Source organism: Vanellus vanellus, assembly GCF_965231255.1.
Source record: "Vanellus vanellus genome assembly, chromosome: 11".
Taxonomy (NCBI): Eukaryota; Metazoa; Chordata; class Aves; order Charadriiformes; family Charadriidae; genus Vanellus; species Vanellus vanellus.
In genome coordinates, this window is record NC_138916.1 from 23,310,600 (window position 1) to 23,333,725 (window position 23,126).

Below are 23,126 nucleotides of genomic sequence, written 5' to 3' on the forward strand. Positions count from 1 at the left end.
TGTCATATGTATACCACACATAAATAATTGGTTTTATAAAGTATTCAAGTGCGTTATTTTCTTCACTGCATTCAGTTAATTACTCTGCACTTTCGCCATTTATCGCTATTGCACAACAAATATTTAGAAAGGAAAAAAAAAAAGTCTTCAGCTACCAAAGCTACCAAGAAGCAAAAATGGAAAACTGTTCCCTACTTGGAAGGAACCTCCTCCCGTCCTTTCCTACAGCCCTCTGTGCTGGGGAAAAAGGAGGAGAGACTGGGAGGAGATGGCAAAGTCACGGCAAGGCCCAGAGCTGGTTTGTATCGTTCAGTTGGGAAGAGGTGGCCCCAGCAGGTGTGTTTCCGTGACTGTATCCCTGTAAAAGGAACATTTCTTCTTAAAACCAGGTATTTTACTACGGTGGAGCTACCGCTCAGTCTTTGTATGAGAAACACTTTTCAAACGACTAACAGAGCTTCAGCTCTATTTCTTAATGAGTTCAAACTGCTGCAGTTTTCACCCGGGAAATGATTTACAGCATTCCAAGAAGCCCATTATTTTAGCTTTGCTTAATCTTAAAAGAAGAGGCAGTGAATGTCAAGAACCACTGTGAAAGCGCTTTCAAAATCGAAAGCTGTCAAATAATTTATGGAAAGCCACTGCCTCAAGACTCACGAAATTTATTGACATGAAAAAACAGATGTTGGAAAAGTTCATTTCAAAATTTCTAAATAAGATTGCTTAACATGGCACCTTTTCAGATTGATAAGGAAATGCGCTTGGGGAAAATACATGCCGTTTCCCAGGGTACGTCAGACAAGCACCAGAGGAGGCCTGATCCTTCAGCAGGGCACCTGCTGCCTACCTCTTTCCGTTGAACTGCTGGCTCTATCTGAGAGCTGACTGCTGCAGAAAAGGAGACAGGACAGCATTTACCTCTTCTCCTCTCTCCCCCTCAGCAGCCCATGCCTTTCTCCTTGTGTTCCTACTGCCTCGCATGTTTATACTCTCCAGCGAGTCTACGTCTGTGTGCCTGTGCAGAAGATGACAATATTCTAAATCTAAAGACAAAGGAATTTTTTCTAAGCCTTGATACCACGAAGCAGCAATTTGAGACATAGGCTGGTGCCTTCTAATGAACATACAAGAGAGCAGCTCTGTGGAGAGGGACCTGGGAGTCCTGGGGGCCAACAGGATGCCCACGAGCCAGCAATGTGCCCTGGTGGCCAAGAGGGCCAATGGCATCCTGGGGGGCATCAAGCAGAGCGTGGCCAGCAGGTGGAGGGAGGTCATCCTCCCCCTCTGCTCTGCCCCAGTGAGGCCACATCTGGAGCACTGTGTCCAGTTCGGGGCTCCCCGGGTCCGGAAGGAGAGGGAACTGCTGGAGAGGGCCCAGCAAAGGGCTGCGGAGATGAGGAGGGCACTGGAGCGTCTCTCTGCTGAGGAGGGGCTGAGGGCCGTGGGGCTGTTCAGTCTGGAGAGGAGAAGGCTGAGGGGGGTCTCACCAGCGCTTATCAGTCCTCCAAGGGGGGGTGCCGGGGGTGGGAACGGTCTGTTTCCAGCGGTGCCCAGTGACGGGACAGGAGGGAACGGGCACAAACGTGACCATGGGCAGTCCCATCCCAACCTGAGGAGGGACTTCTCTCCTGTGCGGGCGGCAGAGCACTGGCACAGCTGCCCAGAGAGGGGGGGAGTCTCCCCCTCTGGAGCCATTCCAAACCCGCCTGGAGGTGTCCTGTGCCACTGCTGGAGGTGCCCCTGCTCTGGTGGGGGGTGGCACTGGGGGAGCTCCAGAAGGCCCTGCCAGCCCCCACCAGTCTGGGATTCTGTGAGCATAAGTCTATAATAAATGCACCGAGGGACAGCGTGGGGGTTTTGAAACCACAGCTTTTCTCCTTAGGACAGAATTCACCAGCAGAAGGGTCTGGGCATTCTGCGAGGCCTCGGGGGCCAAGCACTGCAGGAGGTTTGGGCAGGGAACGTCACCCCTGGAACAGCAGCAAAAGTCTGCTTTGCGTTTAATCCCAAATTTAGTTTCTAACGGAAACCCAGGGAGTGTGGCAGAACACCTGACTTTCCAGGCAAGGACCACATACTTCGAGACGCAAACAGACTTCAAAGCCTGTGGGCCATTTTTAATAGCTTTGGCACTCAGCAGGATTAACCTCGCAGCCCTGGCATAGCATCCCACAATAGGGCACAATTCAGCAACTTTCTCTTCATGGCTCATAGAAATCTGGTTTGTTTTAACTAGTTAAGTCAGCTATAAAGCTACATAAAAACATCAAACAGGCCTACACCTAAAACATTGAGTTTAGAATTAAGCAGTCGCTTAACAACCACCAGCCATATGTAGAAAGATAACTGGTAGTAAATTTGTTTATTTAAACTCCAAAGAGGAAACAATAAAAATGTTAATTTGAAAAATGTAAACTAATTATTATTTCCTCGAACTGCATGCGTCACCTTCCAAAATTCTCTGAGAGAGAATAAATGAACAGTCAGACAAAACCACTCTAACCATGAGGTGTTGTGGAACGCGTTACTACAATGATGCGGGGAATCCTTTAACCAAAGCGAGCAACTAAAGCTAAATGGGGCTTTTCGCATTAAACGCTCCTTGCGGGAAAAGATCACTCTTTGAGGATTGCTCTGTCGCTTACAGCTACAGAAGAACTTAGTTTTCTTCATCTGAGGAGAGACCTTCAATTTCGTCTCTGTCTCCTCCAATTGCCATCCAGAAGGCTTTGGCCACCTAACAATGGAAAAAAAAGTTAGGAAAGGGAGAAAAATTCCCTTCAAATCACTGAAGATTTTGCATTTACCATCCAAAAAAATAGAAACTGAGCAGCAGCTAAATCTAGCAACCGTGTTTCTAGGTACAATGCTAATCCTCTGTGAAATTAAGAAATTTCAACAATTTAGAATTCATGGGAGGCGTATGTGCTACACAACTTGAGCTAATTAAGGCATGATTAAATGTTCCTTGAGGAAGGCTCTTCTATTGACTTCAGTGGAAGCTGGCTCACGCCCTGACTGACTGCAGGGCCTTCATTATAGAAATTTTGAAAGGGGAAAGCATTTTCTGGTGTTTTGAAATTGCAGGTTTGTTACTTAGTTCTTGGGAGATACCAGACAGTCTTCCTTACGACTGCATGGTTTGTTCTTCCTGCTCTTAACATAGGAACTCTACAAGAGAAGTAACTATGGCTTAGAAAGGAAAACTCCATTTTTAAGAATTTCGATGCCAATTTCAAAACCTCACCTTTTCTGCATGTAGTTTTCTTTGTTCGTGAGGCAACGTTGCAGCTTTATCTGTGGAAAAGAACATAACTTATGTTGTCAACCTCAAGAGTGAGCAGAAATGCCTGTTGCAGCTGTTTTTAGGCGACCATCAAGAAACTAGTTTAACATCATAAAAAAGGAATTCTATTTAGTAAGAGCAATTTCCAAACACCGGGAAGCCGATGCTTCTGAGTACACTGGATTTCATCTCAAACATCTGTAGCTTTAAACTGCAAGATTGGCACACAGTTGTAGAGCTTAAAAAAAAAATAATAAAGTCTTGTTATAGGTTTGTTTGTAGAGAACTGTAGCATTAGGTCACGGGGGACAAAATCAGTGTGACAGCAGTCAGCTGAGCAATATCGACTTCTTTCAAGAGCACTACTGAGATGAAGGGCAAATTAATGAAAAGATCAGCTACTTATAAAGAACTTTAGACAGGAGAATAGAAATTTGTACTATCTTCCCAACTCACACGCTGGCTTTCATGCGTTTGAGTGATTAGAACAGGCGATACAGCTCAGTACCGCTCTCCCTGGTACATTACCTTTCATTTCTTTCAGCTTTGAAAAAAGCCTTTCGAAGTTCTCCAGGTCACCATCTCTCGTGGTTAGGCTGGCTAACTCTTGAATGTCCATATCTAACATGGGATCTGAAATAAATGCATACAGGTTGGTTTAAGGTGAATTATTCTGTTTTGTCAGCAGGTATGGAAGCCTTTCTGATAAAAAAAAAAAAAAGTATTTTAAAATCTGCAAACCCCGTTTGCAAACTCCACCCCCCACAGGAGGGAAAGAAACATTTAATTTACTGATTGTTCATACACACAACTCACGGCATCGTTACAGTGGTAATTAACTTTGATACATTACACTGCAAGAGTGGTTCTGAGTTCATCCAATATTTAAGGTTTCTTGCATATTATAAAATGATCTGGCTAGGAACAGCCACGGAGTAGATTAAAGAGTAATGAGACTGTGCCACCCAACCTTTAGAAGATCTCTACATACAACTTGTACAAAAAGTCCCATCTCCTGGAACGGTGCAATTATTTAAGGACCTGTAGCTTAAAACACCTGAACCTCTTGGGACTGACTCAAGTAGAGCGCGCTTCATTCACCTCCTGCTGGGTCTAACTGTAATGATTTTCCTCTGCAACCATAAAGCTTGAGACTTTATTCTGATAAAAATGTTTCTAGACACAATATACACAATACGCGCATCAGGAAATTTCACAAAATCACATCTGAATGTTTCCAGTTGCTAATACTGCAGGGGCTCTGTCCTATCCAAACATGGGCTCATTTTTTCAAGGAGCAGAACACCTAAAGACTAAAGAATTAGCCTCTGCTGGCTCTGGCAAGCACATTTATGCTCTACTTTGCACTGAGAAAAGCCAAGAGCTTTCTGGGACCATCCCAGCCAGAGGTGCCTGCTCCAACGTATCTGCCACGCAGAGAAAAAGCTTACCTACAACGTTGTCAATCTGCAGGTTGTTGGTGCTCGCTCCATCTTCTCTGTTGTCTAAATGGGATTCTTCTCTGTCTGCCGCTGATGGATCAGACTGTCAGGAAATAAAGAGATATTAGAGTATCCAATAATGCACCTAAAAAGCATCATCAACAAATCAGGTGCTTCCTGTTTTGACTTCAAAAACTTACTCTTTATCTTAAACTGCTACTTATGCAAAACCTGTACCACCTGTATTACGAAAAGCCACTTTTGCAACATTGTACATAGATACTACAGGAACATTTCCTATGATAGGTTTGTGGTTGTTTTTTAAATAACACTATCAAGTGATAGGGTTTTTTTTCACTAAACATTGCTCTTGGGTAATGATGAAAAACAACATCTTGAATGGAGCTTTTAATAATCTTTCCTTGGCTCCAGTGAGTTGTCTGGGGTAAAACATTTACACAGTGTGGAAGTCAGTGTGATCAACACCCAACACTGGGCACACAATCGGCCATCTCCAGGTAAAATGATGAGTTCTGAGGCAACGTCCTGAAAAACAGCAAGCTCACAGCCATGAGGTGACAGCTCCTAGGAACAACTGTCTCAGGAGGCCTTGTAAGAAAAATGCAGATAGTTTTTCAGACTTCAGAAATATTTCCTTTAGAATACATTCCACCAGGCTGTGAAGCATCCCTTGAGAAAGGAGGGAAAAAAAGAAAGCCAGCACCACACCAAGTGTCACAGCAGGAAAGAGCAACACGAGAAACAGTATGAGCAAAGAACAAGAAATAGGAATTACTGTTTACTTCTGTATCTTGGTTGTCTTCTGACCCGATGCTACAGTTGGCACCTGCTAATGTACTGAGAAGACCAAAGCCCTGGGTCCTGTCTAAAAACAAACCAGCTATTAGTTTGACAGAAGGTGCAATATTATCACAAATAGTTTTAACTGACCAGATGGGATAGAGACCATAACAGGGAAAAAAACTGTGTCGGTGCACTTGAAAATACATTTTAAGCAGAAAGTTATCATATTCTCTAAGCTTTTTTTCAACTATACTAATAACATTTACTGCTAAATATTACCACCAGGGAATAGATGTGTAAGCCACAAGAGATGTGAGCTCTTTTTGCTTTGTGTTTGAAGTCATTGCTCGGTTAGGATTTGGTCTGGAAAATGTCTCCCGATTCCAAACAAGGCAGTTTTCAAAATACAGAAGCACCATTTGCTATTACTGACATTCAGCGGACCAGGTTTCACCATCCATGGGAAGCAGCACTGAGTTTGTGGTTAGATACGGGAAATGCAACACATTTTGTCTTAAACACATAGTGGCTAAATAGGTTGAGCGTTATATAGTCATGGCAAAGGCAATTTTTAAATATCTAGTTCAGAATTCATGGAAGGACCCATGAAATCCAACATCTCTTCGCACTGCACGGTGCTTTGGGCTTTCCACATCTGTTAACCTACTGCATATTTCAATGGTATTTTAAAAAATCCAACCTAAAAAAAAGTGAACGCAAGCCTAAAACTAAACAATCATCTAAGATAATAGATGCAGTACAGTATTTTAAAATGAAACTAACTGTATTTTTAAAACTTTATTTTTAAAATAAAAATATATGCATAATAGGTGATATTATGAGGTGGGTTTTTGCGAAGCCATGCTTTCAGCTGGCCTTGCATTGAGTAGTAAATGTTTGCAGTTACACAAGGGTCTCAGGAGATTCTTCTGAAAGTATTAGTATTTTAGTCAACTAAGAAAGAAATAATGTTAAGTTTTGTAATACTAGCAGCCAGAAAACAGTGACTTGTGCCAGCAGAAAGATTAATATTACTTTTTAAAAAAAATGCGTTCTAAATTATTACACTAATGACTAAGCTCCAGTCTCAAACATTGAGATGATATCATTTTTATGCACTGTCCAAATTTACTTGCCATTTATACAAAATTTCATTTTGAAGAGTTGAATATGTAACTAAAACCATAAGCTCTCTAGAAAACACGTAAACATGTCTCCATTAGGGAATTACTAAGACTTCATTTCCTGTTTAATAATCTTCACTGTGTACTCAGGCTAATGTGTGTCCCGTCCCAGTCCTCCTCTCTCCCTGTGCTCCCCTCACCCCCCAGCAGGTATTTGTTTCAACTGCCTCTGTTTTATACAGTTTTACTGTTTTCAACAGATCACTTGCCAACAGCTTGGGAAGAAGTGAATCAGTCTAGCTGAATGAAATGCCTTAAAAATGTTCAGTTGCAAGACATGTGAAAGCCTGTGAAGTCCGCCAGCTAAATTAACAGGCAACTGAGGGATAAAAGATTAGGACTTGCAACCCAAAACAAAGTAGCTTCCCCAAGTTTCAGCAGGCTGAGCAAAGAGCTGTCTTTTGGGAAACTGTAAAGATCCGACATTTAGCCAATTTCTGAGTCATCTGACGCTAGATTGGCCATCGCAGTCCAGAATGTACTTGCGAGAGAACATTCCCACATTGGCAGAGGGGTGGATGAAGTGACTGCATCATGTGCCTCTTTCACATCTATGATGAGAGTTCATCCTTGTGCGGAAAAATGACAGGGGGTCCATCCCCACCACCGCCACATGCACATAACCTCAGCCAGCATAATTACAAAAGGTTGTCCCAGTTAGAAAGAAACTGGACTCTACAGCAGAAAAGCAGCTATTTGTTTCTGGATCCGTGGTTAGGGAGGTGGCAGACATAACACTTGGTTGCAGGCACACCCTTGAAAAAGCCTTCCTATAAACTCTTTTTATTGGATGTAAAAGTTATTTCAACTTCTGGGTGCAATTCAGGAAGTGGGTGATGCCTTACACAGTGTTCTTACAGCATCAAAGCCAAAAATTATCTCACTCAATTTATTGTAATAGTTGGTGGCTCCACTATGATGGAGTCTATATCATTTCACAGGTACCACTTATCAATTGCTGCTGCGCTCCAGTACACTGTGCTCCCAGCACGGCTTTGAGATTCACATACGCTCGTTTCACAGCAAAACGTTTTCCACTGTCTTCATCTACTGTTCCTCCATAGTGCGTCTAGCTGACATGTGCTGATGCTGACTTCCAACCAAAATTTAAATTAAGTGAAAAATTCATCATTTGTTTAAATAACTAAGTTTAAATGGTCCCCCTACATCAGGTGAATTTTTTGTAAAGAGAGCCAAGCTAATTAGGGGCCCCACCCTGGTAACCAGCTTCAGCTGGGATCACTAAAGCACCTATTTAAGCAGGAAAGTAGCTCAGTGGCTTCTTTCTGTAGACAGTAAATTATTCTTCTTCTTGCTGCTTAGGTTAACTAGCTTTGCTCCTGGAGGGATAGATAAGGGCAACAGCAGTACACTGCCTTTGCGTGGAGGATGTTAGCCGAAGAACTATTTGTGCCCTTCTACACAAGGGGAAGAAAAAAACCTGATTCTCAGATTGAAGAGAGCTCTGAGTCCTAGAGAACCAACAGCTCTATATCAACCGCAAAAGGGAATTACCATCTGGAGACTCTCAGGTAAGACTACTTGTTTTTCTTTTCATAGAGGCAATACTGCTTTATTTACTCACAAAGCATATGATATTACTTTATGTAAAAATGTTTATAATTCAACTATGTTATATTTAATACCTATTTTTACGAATTGGTGTGAGAATGAGTGTATTTAATGGTTAGAGGAAAAAAATTAAAAGGCTGAGAATTTTCTAAATAGGTGTGTGACAAAACTACTTCACAACTGAAGAAGAATTGTGTTTGGGTTTCAGGTAGAACACCTTAAAATAACATGGGGTTAATGCTTGTACTTGAAAAAAGTCATTTCTGCTCTGTCTGTAAACTTAAAGTCTCATACAAACAGATAGCTGAAATAAGGCAATACTGTAACAGTGGCTTTTTGGATGGCTAAGCTTTCCAGTGCTATAATCACTTACTACTACACGAATACACTCCATGAAAAATCTTCACATGAAGTGTGACTGCACGGTTTCTAAATGGCCAGCAGTTAGTGGTAATTCAGTAGGAAAGCTAAAGTTTGATTTACATGGTGGCCAGTTTCCAGGATCAGGAGGAAGTTGAAAACAGAAGACCCATTACAGGTTGTAAAAAGTTTTAAGTAAAATGAGCTCAACAATCTCCCTTTGAAGGCGTAGTCAGGCTGCAACAATTTCCAAATATAGTTCACTTCCTGAGGGGTTTGTAGTAATGTGCATCAATGCTGTGTGGTTTTTCTGTATTGTGGACAGCAAAAATCTGGATTTTCAAGGAGTCTGACCTTTACGGAACACACTAATGATGCATAGGAATTTCCCCCCACGAAGAACTGAACATGTGACTAAGTTCTGTTCTTCTGTAATGTGGCATCTGTCAAATGCAGGAAATACGCTGTTAAGAAAAACATTTTAGCACTAGTGAGATAACTTTACACCATCTCAAATGGCCACCTATTTCTCTGCAATGACTACATTAAGTTAGAAGCCACCTTAACCTCATTCTGATGTGGTATGAGAAATATTCAAAAGGCTACATGAAAAAAAGAATTTGAAAAGATTGTCGATTTAGTTGTTCTCATCCTAGTTCTACCGAGTCCCAGTAACCACCCTGCAGTTACAGGAACGAGCTGAAGCCTCTCAGCACTTGAAATCATTACACAGTTAAAAGACGTAGGAAGGAAGATGCCGTAACAGTGGAAAATTGTACATCAGGGAGCAGACAGACACTGGAAGGTTGCTAGTGGGATGAGACTGTGAAATACAAAAAGTAAGGCCAAGAACCCCAAAAGAGTTTAATCTTCCTACATTTCCTCCAACTGCCTGTGTTATTAGAAAGGTAATTAAAAGTTTCCAAGTAAATGGAAGTATCTACACTTGCAATAACTCTGGGCTAGCAACAACATTTCCTTTTCTTATAAGTCTAATCCTAAAGTTATTTTCCCAAAATTCTGACTCTAGCTGATAATCAATTACCTGCAGAAAATTATCTGGGGTTGCCTGTTTGTTTTCCCAGTTTTCAAAAAATTCTGTGGTTTCCAACTACTCAAGTGGGGTTTTTTGTAGGGAAGACAGTTCTCCTTGCAATGCACTTACTATGTCCTTCAACTCATGTTTGAAACTACTTCTTTGCCAAATCTCATCTCTGCACTTGCTGTTTTCATCCATATTTCAAATACATTTTTCAAAAAACTGTAACAAATTTGGAATTTAACACTTACTTCTACACTAAACCATGTATCAGTTTTCAGACCAAGACTATAACTAGCTATTTGCTGCGAGAGTTTGGTTGAGCAAACTTTCATTTTTCATTGAAATTTGAAGAATTAGTGGAATATTTAAACTGAAGTTATTGCTAAAGAGCAAGTCAAAGTACAGAGGGAACAGGAACAGATGCCGAAAAGGGAATAAATCTCACCCATTGCCTGTAAGTTTCTCTGTGCATCAAGGGACAACGCAAGCAATACATGAAACCCTACTATTCCAAGTAAAAGGTTGAAGAGTGCTCTAGTTCTGATATACTGATGCAGTGGCAGTTGCACTGTAGCTGCTCAGTTTAAACTTTTGCTAAAAATACTAAGCCCTCTAGGCCTTGCATTGTCCAGAATTCACGTAAGAGGAACCTATGTTACATACCGCTTTTCATGACTACGTTGGACCACACATTGGCATTCAAGGCTTGTACAATCCGTTTCACTCCGGTGGACTCTGGAAAATCATCTAAATCAAAAGACAAAGACATTGCACTCCTAACAATTGGACCAAAACCCACTATACGCCCAAAAGTGAGAAGGTGTGTGTTTGCACGCCTGTTCTATCTTATAGCAGTAGATATAAATGACTTCTTCTGTTAGGAAACGGATTTCTTGCCTTTACTTCATGAGAGGCCAAACAAATCTCAATTAACACCTCAATTCTTGGTCTATGCTTCCAGGTATTATGAAATGTGAGCTTTCAGCCTTTTGCAGAGAGGTCTAAATTCTGACTGGGGTTTTGTTAAATACTTAGCACGAGGCCTACATTGTTAAATAACATACAAGTAAATTTAATAGCAATAAATAACTTTTAAGCTGCTGTTAAAAGAAAGGCATCTTTTACCCCAAGATCTTTTAGAATGCTGCATGGCATAAAAGTAGATGCTAGAATTACTTTTCCTTCCTTTAGAAAGTAAAGAACTTCAGACAACCATTTAAAAAAGGTGCGATGCTTGTTAAAAATGGAGATGATCATTGTAAAGCTATCTCCACAACCTCTAACTCCTAATGTTCCCGTAATCCTGTGAGTTACAGGAACTTGAAAGGCTAAGGAAAGCATTATTTGGATTTCAACTTATTTACTGAATAGCTCTGACACCACTTTGTATAAAGTCAGTTTTCCCATTTCCTCAGTTTAGTCAGCTTCCCACGTTTGTGCAGGTCTCACAAAGCAATAGGGAAAAAAACCCTTTGGATACAAAAACGTGATTGCTTGGAAGTCAAACTCTCTTAGGATGACTCAGGGACAGGTGTAGTAATGGAAACTGCCTTTAAAAATTAATTTAAAGCTGTCTGTGACCCCTTAGATAAAATATTTTACCGCCTATAACACTGCTGTTTGGTTTTGTATCAGAGTCACTATCAAGTGTCTCAGTTCAGAGTTCTTGTCCTTGCTGCAGAAACAACTGACTGACAGCGTAGTCGTAGCAAGAGCTGCAGTTCATTTGTGATAAGCTGCCAGAAATGTCATAATTTTTAAACAGATATTGGCCCAGTATGTTTACTGTGTCCATTTTATCTTTTGTAAATAAATCATACAGCATGTTTCTGCGGTAAACTTGTTACTTAATGGGATACATTTCCTCCTATGCATGAGCCACAGTGAATCAACTACCATATTAAAAATCCGGGAAAGAACATGTATCTTAACACTGCAAAGACTAACATTGTGAGTTAGTATTATTCCCAAGAGTAAATAGCTTGTTCTTTAGAACAATTATTCAACAGAAAAAAAAGCCTTGACTTAACGTTACTAGTGTTTTGTTTTAAAGCACTGCATAAGAAAACTCCGGTCTAACAACTTCCAATGTTTCTGGTTTCTATAAATCAGAAATGTGTATCCCTCCCTCCCTCCCTGACTAACAAAGCACCAAGAAGAAATGCATTTTTAAAGACATGCGGGGGGGAGGGGGGGAAATGGGGGTTCTTAGCTATTCAAGATACAGTTTTAATCTAGGCCTTTAAAGGGGGCGTGGAGGCAGGAACTTGAGTTCTAGCTTAGAAGACCTTTAGACTGAATTATTTTTGGTGACAGCTATGTACTTGATAAACCTGAAATAGAACAAATGTTAGTGACTAATTCCACTCAAGCCTGGAAATGGAGTTGGTTATTTTCTCTCTATAGAGGTAAGTTGTAAACCCTTTTTTTTTTTTTTTTTTTTTGTATCACTGAAATGAGAAGATAAGCCTGATGCTAAGGCTGTCCGGAAGTGCATAGTCACTTTTCAAGAGTGGAACATCACGCATCACACTTCTGACTTTGCTTCATGGGTTTTTTCAAGTTATAAACGTGTGGTCAGCCAGTGATTTTGAAACTGGTTTATTTCCTGTGTAACAGTGCATGCTATTCTAAAATGTTTTTAACAATCTGCCCTTTTCAGCCTGCCATGTCACTGTTTGAATAATGTCTATCTTTTGGTATGTACAATAGTTTTTAGAGGTCTTTTTAAAAAAGACAAAGAATTTTCCTGCCCTTGTGCATCTCTCTAGTTCTTGTTTTTTAGATTTATTTCCAAAGTGGAATATAAATGCTTGTATTCTATCAATACAGTCCTAGGATTAGTGCCAGAAAAGGGAGCAGATATTATTTTTATGTAGGTGATACATAAACAGCAGCTGTATTTGGAAGGAGACAAATGGAATTTCTTGGAGGAAATAACCTCCTCCTCCTCTTGACCTTTTATAGCTGAGACTAAGCCTCACCAACTGGGAGCATTCCATGCAGTAATAATGTAGCACATAGTTATGCCCCTTGCAATTGTGTAGAAGATACTTTGGTGTGCTCTTTCATTCTAAAAGTTAAAACAGAAGTGGCAGTCCTACCATCTTCATCAGGCAGTTCCTCAGGGCTAAGTTCTACCAGTTCAAAGCCATGCTTGATGCACCATTCTTGAGCTTTCTGTCTGTTAACACCTAAAGTTGGGAAACAAAAATGCATACAAAACGTACATATTTAAGACTAATATCAGCAGTTGAATCTTTAGCTACATTTTCTTCTTTCAAAGCCGTTTGCTTATTCTGGATTTTCTTGGGGGGAAGAAGCATATAGTAGCTGCCAAGGATCCTCTGTTCACTTTGAATTTGATTCCAAAAACTCCAGTTAAACTCCTCCTTTGAATTGTTGTTTGGTTTTGGTTTGTGTTGTGGAGTGTTTTTTTTTGTTTTTTTTTTAAATATCATAGAATCAAATGGCTTTGCAGTGGGTATTCAAAGGGAAAGTAAGTGAAGTGCCACAGTGAATGAAGACTTCTCTTAACTCCCAGGTTTGAATCTGAATTCACTTACAGGGACATATCTGCACCTTAGAGCTTGCTGTTGTATTGCATATACTAATCTAGAACCAAAGCAAACATGCGCATTTAATGTCCAAATGGTCAAAAAGATGAACATACTTTCCACTGTAGTTAAGCAACTAAGAGTCATCCTCACTCTTCACCAGAGAGGATCATGCACACCCAGTAGTACGAATGCCTTTTTAGTTACCTTGCAGTGCATGCTGGTATACTAAGAATGGCATACACAGAGCTCGTTTTAAGCAAGCCTATAAAATTCTGATTCAGTTCTAACCACAACTAGCTTAAGGCTTCTGTTTCTGATCACAAAAGTAAACTGGGTCTTCTTAATCAAATCTCGAGCCCTGTCTCATACAGATATTTTGAGAAACAATTGTGTTAACTAGAAAATAAATTTCAGAGAGTTCAGTTAGTTATAAGAGGCTTAGCTGCAAAGAAAAATTACTAAACAGAAAATTGGTTCTGTTCTACCTCAAACCAGGACAGCAAGGTTCATAACTCTAAGTCAGTTTGAAACTTCTTTGGGTTTCATACCATTTTCAGATACTCTGTTACAAACCAGGATCATGACTTCTGGTAACCACTCTTCTGTCAGGGGAAGCCATTCAGAGACACTATCAAGTCCAGTTTTCTAAATGGAGGAAAAAATCAAAAAAGTTCTTTGGAATACATCCTCAAATACTTTAGTTTTCAAACTAGTTTTAAATCATTAATAGTATTAGAATAAAATGAAGTAGGGAACTATCAAGTATGTTTAAGACACTCGTGTTCAAATCGGAGAAGCTGACATACACAACTTCCTTCTCATTCTTGGCTTACCTTGCAGATGAGTTAATCCTACTGCCTTGGCCCTCCCTTTCGTGTTTAAAACCAATTATGCAATCCTAGTGTAGATTAGGAAAGACGTTTAATTGAGGCTAATCATGAGTATTTCATTTTAAGCATATCGTGGGTTTAAGATGCAGCTACTCCATCTTCCACACTAAAGTGGATAATATGGGGGCTGGTGAATGACTCCCATTGCTCTGGTTTATTCTGAGACAGCCCTGAGAAGTCTAGTTAAAGGTATCTTTGCAGAATGTGTGGTATGCACCCTTTCCCATCTGTGGTGAAAAACAGTTCCTTATTTAGAAATTTTTTTTTTGTCTCTGAATCTTTTTGGCTTTTGCTAAAGCACTGTTTTCATGGCTGCCAGCTTAGTAGAAACAATTTTGGGTAAAATGATAGCACTGAATCTTACGTTTAGCTCCTTCATTCTTGGCTATCCTAAATCAGCCTTTCTGAACTAGCATCAGCTAGGAGTAAAGTTGGAGGTGGTGGACTGGAGGAGGATTTGCCTAATTTAGTGGCATATTTGCATCCTGAAAAACCTTTCTTCCAACTGGAGTATGATAGTAAAAGGGAAGCAAACTGCTTCCATTGATAGCAGGCATAATTTAACATTGATCTACTGACAATTAATAGAGCAGCCTAAAAGGAATGGATGGCACAAGATGAAGAGAATATAATTTGTGGTTATCACTGTGATAAGGCAACTATGTAATACAGATAAAGCAATATAATGAAGCAGAAGAGTCTTACTAGTGTGCTGTCGAAGTACACAACAAATGCTTGCACAGATTCAGCAATATCTCCAGTAACAAGAAATGTGTTTGGTACTACACAGAGGTGAATATCCGCAGAATAATATTTATTATCTATTGTCCAGGGGTAAAAATTCACTGTTCCACTTCTAGTTGCACCCACAGTAAGGTCATCTTTTCCTGTGATACCTGTATAAAAGAAAATGAATGAGACTGATGATAAAACCAGCATCAAGAACATAATTTGTCTAGAGAAGCTTGGTACAATGCCAATACAGAGCCATCTTTACTTACTATAACAAAACAGTGAATATTTAAGGTCTTCAAAAATTCAACTCAATTTGTTACTACGTCATAGAGTTTAATATTAAGCTTTCAAAAAAATGTTCTTCAAGAGTTTAGTTTCAAAAGAATTTATTTTCTGGCTTTCAAACTAAAATACGGTACAGAAGCTCTTCAGAAAGCAAGCCTTTTTTCCTGGAAATGCCTTTTAAAGTGTTAGCCTCAAACTCGCAACCTGTAAACAGAATTGTATGGAGAGAATACCTAGACTTTATTACAGCAGAAACAAACCTTGCCTGTTTGTTCAGATGTGAAGAACTGTTTGACTGTGACCAAAACCTGAAGGTAACTAATGGAAAAACAAACCAAGCTACTACAATTCAGCTGTAAGTCCCATTAAATTCCATGTAGGAGTTCGACAATTAAAATCCAAGGCAGTGCTTTGATAATGTAATGTTAAACACTGCCCCTTCATGTGCTGGTAGCAACCTTCACAGCGCACACTCTCATAGCGTGACAGCCACCTGGTGGAGTTGAATTATAGTTAGTAGCAGAGCATCCAATCTATACCTCGCTGGAAAGGACAGAATATCTTGTTCAAGCTGTACAAACCTATGGATGCTCTATAACACAGGTCAATTACATATTGACTGAGTCATCTAGAATTTCTTTGAGCATAAGAAGAGCTAAAAAAATAAGAAACAAAGTCTGAGGGTTTTCAAAGATCTTAAGGGATTTTAAACTTATTGAGACACAACACCTAGAGATGCTGGAAGAGGCTGTTCTCCATATAGTTGGAACTGGGATTTGAAATTATGTGTATCTTGCCAATGGAAAGGCAGGAAAAATGCAAGATTACCAAGATTGCTGTAGAAAGGTCCCGTGATTTTTGCAAAGTCTGAGAAATCTAACTAGTGAATGAGCATGGTGTAGAAGGCAGCACAGAGGAGTACTCTAAATCAGAAGGATAATTTGCAGCAGTGAGGAGGAGGACACAGGGAATCTGAGGGAGAAATTTGACCTTGGAAATAAACCTGGGAGGGGATCTCCTGTCCAGGTTTGGGGGGGGGGAGGGGGGGGGGGGGAAGATGACTGGCAGTGGGGAAGGAAAAAAAGCACCGTTATCTACATGTGTTTCCCAGGTTAAGAAAGTTTGGTTTGTTTGGTTTTTTTTTTTTTCTTTCTAATTTGTATGACTATTAGCTTTCGGAGTAACTGGTCTTCAGTCAGAAGCTATTCTGTGATAAGACTATCCATGTCACCTTGGAGCTGGCGGATGATGACACAGAGTTAATACTAAACAAACCTTGACTTTGAACTTTGTATTATTAGAGCACTATCTCATCCATATAAATATGGAAGAGACTACCACTACATTTAACCAAAATCAGTAACCTTGAAAGATTTTCATTCTTTCACAGCTTTTTAAAATCATTTTTAAGCAGCACACATCAGTTCTACTGGCACATAAAAGCTGTTTTCCCATGCTTATATCATAAAAACTTGTGTACATGGATGTCTGCTTGCCCTGCAAGTAATAGTAATGCTGCAGTCACTTTACAGCAGGTATCTCTATCCTATTTGCATTTGCTGGTATCAGGCGCTACTGACACGAAGCAAACACCTACGCACCCATCTTCCAGGGAAACACAAGAATAGCTTTTCAGTTAGTTTTAAATCCAAGCTTTTCAATTTCAAATACATCAAGTCTACTCTTTAAAAAAAAAAAAAAAAAAAAAAACCACACAACAAAAAACCCTACTCTGAACCCCCCCCAAGTAATTAATAGAAGAGATCATCAAATAATAGCATGTCACTTTACAAAATCTATAGCTTTCATGTATATATTCCATTATACTAAAGGCATTTTGGCAGATGACAAGTTATTTTTTTCTGCTATAAAACAGGAGCTTTAAGAATGACTAGATGTGCTATATGTGGTATAATTTAGTTTCCTATCTTTGGTAAACAAGACACTGCTACATGCAAATTGCTACTAAACTAGGAATTTATTTTAAATGGGTATTAAGGCCAATGGAGGTAGCTTTCACTCTGCTTACACATAATGTGACAAAATTATAGTAACCGGGAGAGGAACCAAATTAGGCAGACAATGTCACTGTGCACGTCCAAAACACAGGGATGCCTTTTCTTTCTGTTGCTTAGCCTTTCAAATGCAGGCCTAATCTTAATTTTCTGCCCTGGACACCAGATGTTTTGTTTGGAGGTTTTGAATGCTGCATAAAATATGTTATAAATGTCCCTTCACTAGTGTTTTGACAGTTAAAAAATAACTAACTAAATAAAAATCAGTTCTAAGATAACAGAATTATAAGTAAATGCCACAAGAAGCTAAGAATAAAGGAGCCCATAGAAATTATTGAAACACAAAAAATTGGCAATAAGACTGAAAGCTAAAGGGAGGAAAACGGGGAGGGGAAAGGAAGTCAGTTCAAAAGTCACTCAGTGAAGTCAACCACCTGAGCAAGAATACAAAAGGAAAGAACTTATAAAAGATTTTCAAAAGCTGATAGGAAAGAACTTTCAGGTTGTCTTTGTAAGTGATTTTTTTTTTTTTTTTTTTTTTTCTCCTTACAAAAGAGTTCATGGACAAATTTAGGCCTCAAAGTACTGCTAGAAGAATGAGGACATGTCCCATTTCCTACTACATGCTATTGTTCCTGTATTTTAAGCAGTCCTCTTTCATCCCATTGTGCTTCTGATTACCCATCATTCATCCAAAGAGATTTTGCCAATCCCCTGTGAAATTTCTCTCCCAGTAAAAATGGATGTTGCACACTAAACTGCAGGAACTTTTCAGAAAGGACTGAGACTTGCTATGTCTCGGGCTGCACGTAGGGTTGTAACAAATTACTGCAAAACAGCCTTGATTACTCATGGCAGGAAACTAAATGCAGTTTGGGTATCTTGTGAATAGTTCCCTTCTCACAAAAGTCACTTAGACCAACTAGTTCTTGGTTTTTAGAGTAAACAAGCAGAGACTACAAAAGAAATATACACTGCAACTCAAACTGAGTTGTCAAGGATACATTCCATGATGGAACTAGTTATAAGGACTGCATTTGCTACCTCTGGCTTCCAGAAATTTCTTTCCAAGACAGCCTCTATTTTAATGAAAACAGTAAACTCAGCCAGAATAGTTTCATATCTAATTTAGAGAATATTCATCCGAATAAACACCATTAATTTATATTTGGATACAGAATAAATTTCTAGAAAATTTAATATGGCAAAAGGAGGTGGCATGTCAAACTTATCTCTAGTGAGTTACTCATTTTTAATTTTAAACTCCTCAGCCATTGAAAGTGTCAGTGGTTTGCCATCCACAGAGTGTGGAAAACCAACTGACTCACTCTTTGACCACAACAGTAGGCAGGCCTACTGGACTGACTTAATTAGCTTGCCTTTTCATAGAGCAGAAGTGGCTTGTCTGGATGACAGGAATGCAAACAGATTCCAAATGCATCACCATTAAAGAGTACTAAAAACATGCATGGAAAAGTTCATGCCACAAAAGAACATTGCTTAGTGTCATTCAAACATGATTTAGAGTTCAAGGTCCTCTAAGAAATACTGCAATTACTAATGCTGGACACTTATTTTACGGAGACAACTTTTACAATCTTACCAATAACTGCTGAATACTAATTAAGACATACTGTATTTCAGTGTCCCATGCTTCTGTACAAAAGCACTTGGGAGCAATAGAAATGTCTTCATCTACAGTGCATGATTCCAGGCTAGGGACCAAACAGCCCATTTCTAAGCCAGTTCCAGTGTCATCCTTGGGTCATTACCTCCTGCATACATTGGCATTACTCACCTATGCAACTTCCAAAGCCCCTGTACTAATGCCAACCTATGCTAAGATCACCGCATTTGTCAGACACAGACAATTATCCTTCTCCAGTTTATCCCAGTTCATGACCCACTTTGCCTGTTGTCTACCAGAAAACCACTTAAGAACACAACAGTAACTGACACATTAGATCAGTTCATGGCTCAATCCAGTAAATGATAGTGACTGGCGTCATATAGCTCAGTGAACTTCCAAACTTCTGCGGAATCTGTCCAGAGGAAAAGGGTGTTTTACTTCCAAGCAGTCAGTCAGTAGCTTACGTTTTTCAGCAAATTTAATTAGTTGTGTCCTTTACTCACAAGTATATCTAATTTTTAATAAATTGGACAAAATTCTGACCAATACTTTTTGAAATTAATTTCAGCTATCTATTTACATAAATGTTTGCTCATTTTACTGATTTAAATTTGTTGACTTTTAGTTCCATGAGCTTGCATATAGACAAGATAAATCAAACAATGGTTCAGAAGATAAGGAAGAGAACATGGCAAAAGTGTAAAACCTAATATGCATTCCCTTCTTGTAATACAGAGCCTTAGTAAGTATTCTGTAAGTGCAAGGCAGCAAATGCTTTTTCAAAAGGCAAACTGGAGAGGAGAAATAATATTTCAGAAAAGAGCTGAATAATAATCAAAGAACCAGATGTAGATCTCTTGCCGCAGTGTTCCCCATTCTGTAATACCCAACGGATATTTAAACACTTCTACTATACTGTATTTAATAGTAATATTTTTTGCAGAATCATTACACCTCTTTGCAGGTTTTCCAAAGGGATTATGGTATTGATCACTCTTCCAAGTGTTTTTCAGATTGAATACATGCAATAGGAACATAATTCAGTTTTCTACAATGCCCTAAATGATCCCAAGTCCTCTTAGTGGTTAGGTACACTAGTAGTTGTCACATTCTGGGCCTTGAGAGCCACCTGGTGGAATACACCATAAAAAATACTCCTGCAAATTACACAAGGAGTAAAGAGAACTCAGAAGCATGCTGTGGGGGAGGAGAGGACTGGTAAACAGTCAAAGAAGAAGGAAAAAAAAAAAAATAAAATCACATCAGACAGTATTTTATCTATTGGACAGCATTTTTAAAAACTAAACCTTATTTGCTGTTTTAATTTGTGCTAAATATATCTAATGAGCCTATCCCATTCTGTGCATTTTAAATAGCTTTGTTTTGCCACAGTAGCTAATGAAATAAAGCATTCAGGGCATCCCACAGAAACTTGCAAGAATAAAAATATATCTAGCAAATGTACCACAATATTCTTCTCGTCCTTGAGCCGTTTCCTACTTAACAGGATGAAAACACTGGAAAAAGCCTTGTAATTAGCATGGAAAGTTATGGCAGGCAGTAGGAGAAATTGGTTCTCATACACCTCTTAACAGTGAACGCTCTAAGCAGCTTCCTTCTACCTATAGAACAGGTTTGCCTGGAAAGTGCATGTACCAGGGAAATCCTGCAACACGGTGGCAAAAGCAGTGATAATGTTCATAAGGGCATTGTTTCATGTTTCTGTTATAGACTCAAAAGCCAACTGCTATATGGATCCTACCAACCAAGACAGTATTTAATAGCATATATAACCATACATATTGTATCTGAAACACTCAAAGATGCTAATATAATGGTCTTGTTCTCAGCATTGAGCTAAACCATTATCAAATAATGCCTTTAATCTGGCATGACGCTTTCATGCTGTCAAAGCACAAGTTCTGAGACTTGCATCACCATTTTGTTTTAATCCACCAAAACCCTTTAGCCCAGGGTACTGTAGCCAGCCACAGCTGCCTCATCCTTATCAGTGTGTCCTTGAATGTTTTACAATGTTTGTTGTGCTTATGCCTCTGGATCTGATGTAATTTCACTTGTTATACCATGAGAATTAAGTTCCTGCTTTGTATTTATTTTAGTAAATGATCTTGTTTCAGGAAGATTTTAATGTCTTTTGTCAGGAAACCCAATCAGAGGACACAAAGACTATCTAAAAGACTCCAGTTTTGGTACTGAAAAATAGCAGAAGCCTAGATGTTTCAAAGTGAGTACTATTTAAAAAAAATAAATCTTAAGTTTTACGACTTTCTCAGATTAGATAGCATTTCTATGAAGCTTTTTGCTCACCTTCCTTTTTTACTTGTTTAATTTCACTATGAAAAATAATCAAAAAGAAACCTACAGGAACCTTGAATAATTCCTTCCAATTTGCTTATACCTTCCTCAAAAATAAGCAACAACCAATAATAATATTTGTTGGTATGGATTCCTTAAATAATTCAGTATCAACCCAGCTGCTTTGACAGAGTAGCCTTTGACTGCAGACCTCATACTGTTATTCTTGTTTCAAAATGTGGTTTAATGAGATGGGAGCCAGTCCCTGGGGGCAGCCCTCTGCTTTATGAGGTCCTAAATAAGAAACAATTGAAAACAAACCCAGAAAACGGAGTGGGAGTGTTGATAAGTTATACACCTCAGTATGCACATCAAACTGTTCATGACAGTTCTCTAAAAAGCAAGGCTGCACAAACAAGTTGTAATGGCAAAACCACCAAGATCTAAACAGCTTCATCCTGGAATATCCCTGATTTTAGAACTACTAAAAATTCCACCAAAGTTTTCTCTACTATCGGGTCTTACTCTCATATTAACTTTTTTAAGCCATAAAAAGAGGAACTGGGTTCCAAGAAAATGACTTCCTAGAGAATGAATCCTATGTATTTGATATGGAGTAAGTGTAATCTACAATTCTGACAACTGCATTAAGGAAGAATCTTTTAGCTTTGTTTTTTTTTTTTTTGGGCTTCTGTGTTGTGACAACAAATGGTCTAACCCAGGAAAGCAAGCCTGAGTAAAGCAAGGGTTCAGACTGACCAGGAATTTTTAGAAATTCTACTATCCTTAGGGTCCAGGATAGTCTGTTCGCTTCAAAACCAGAAACATGAAACCAGAGGGACAGTATTTACTCTGCTTTTGTTTTCCCCTTGCCTGTACTCCTGAGCCACTTTGGTTGCTCTGGTGTCCCTGTCTTGTTCTAGGAGCCGTCTGGGCCACTGACATGTCCCAGAGAAACAAAATCGCTTTTGCACTCTCTGTGTGAATGACCAGAATGGCCAGCAGCTCACCTTATGGTCTTGTAAATCTGTTCTTTGTTATTGTACAAAGTATTATTTTTATTCACTCCCAAAGCAATTCTCAGATTATTTAGTCCAGTTATGACAGTTTATTCACACTTAAGACATGGCAAGGGGCTAGTGGGTGACAAAGCATTTTGGGATGTCGGGGCTCCCTTTTTTCCTTGGGGGTTGTGGTGCTGATACCACCTGCTCGTTGGTGTGAGAGGGTAAGAAACACAATCTGCGGCTCTATTCTGTCTCTCTTAAATAGCTTATTTCCTTAAAGCAGTAAGAAGGCCCCTGACGCTCTCGGGAGCAGGTGGTTAAACACCACAGGCCCAGGGGCCGGGTGGCTGCCCTGGACCGGCCGCTCAGGGGCCGGTGTGTGAGGGGAGGACGGCCACCCCTCGGGGCTCTCCTCAGGGCCCGGCCTGGGGGTGAGGAGCTGCCGGGCCGAGGCCTGCAGTTACGGGCAGGCCGGGGCCCCGCGGCTGAGCCCGTCCGGGTCCCGCAGCGCGCCGCGGCGACGACGACGACTCACGTTTGACGAGCTCCTCGGCCGGGAAGCCGGCGGCGCAGCTAGTCACCAGCGCGAAGGGCCCCGCCACCGCCATGGCGCCCGCCGCCGCGCCCCTTCCGGCCCCGCCGCTACCACCCGGCTGCCGGGGGGAGGGGGGGAAGGAGGCGGGGAGTGGGCGAGTCCGTCTAAGGAGGAGGGGAGTCGGAGAGCGGGCTCGGCCCCCGTTTGACAGGCGCTCCCCCCCGAGGCGAAGCGGATGGTGCAGTCCGGCCAGCGCGTCCCGTTGCTAGGGGCGAGGGCGGCAGCCGCCATGGCCGGCTCGGTGGACCCGGGGCGGGAGGCGGGAGCCGTGCTGGTGCAGGTGGGTCCGGGCAGTGCCCGAGCCGGTTCCTGTCCTTACCCGGCAGCCGTGGTGCCGAGCCCCCGCGGGACCTCTCGTCCCCGCGGGGAGGCCGCCTCACAGCTCTGCTGAGACGCGGGCGGC

General features: G+C 40.5%; 2 protein-coding genes across 2 annotated transcripts in view; one reads left to right on the forward strand and one right to left on the reverse strand.

Moving 5' to 3' along the window:
- Positions 1–2,335: 2,335 nt before the first annotated feature.
- Positions 2,336–22,754, reverse strand: AAGAB (alpha and gamma adaptin binding protein). The gene is made up of 10 exons (XM_082488769.1): positions 22,664–22,754; positions 14,846–15,036; positions 13,799–13,895; positions 12,795–12,884; positions 10,354–10,437; positions 5,532–5,614; positions 4,738–4,831; positions 3,815–3,919; positions 3,248–3,297; positions 2,336–2,737 (listed from the first exon to the last, which is right to left on the reverse strand). The coding sequence occupies exons 1-10, from the start codon at positions 22,734–22,736 to the stop codon at positions 2,660–2,662; spliced, it is 945 nt and encodes a 314-aa protein (XP_082344895.1). The 5' UTR covers positions 22,737–22,754; the 3' UTR covers positions 2,336–2,659.
- Positions 22,755–22,898: 144 nt separating this feature from the next.
- IQCH (IQ motif containing H) overlaps positions 22,899–23,126 on the forward strand; it is a gene marked incomplete at its 5' end in the record, with an annotated part of 72,307 nt that continues 72,079 nt past the window's right edge. The window contains one exon of the mRNA XM_082488799.1: positions 22,899–23,003. Within this exon, the coding sequence (XP_082344925.1) occupies positions 22,899–23,003 (105 nt within the window). The remainder of the gene's footprint in view (positions 23,004–23,126) is intronic.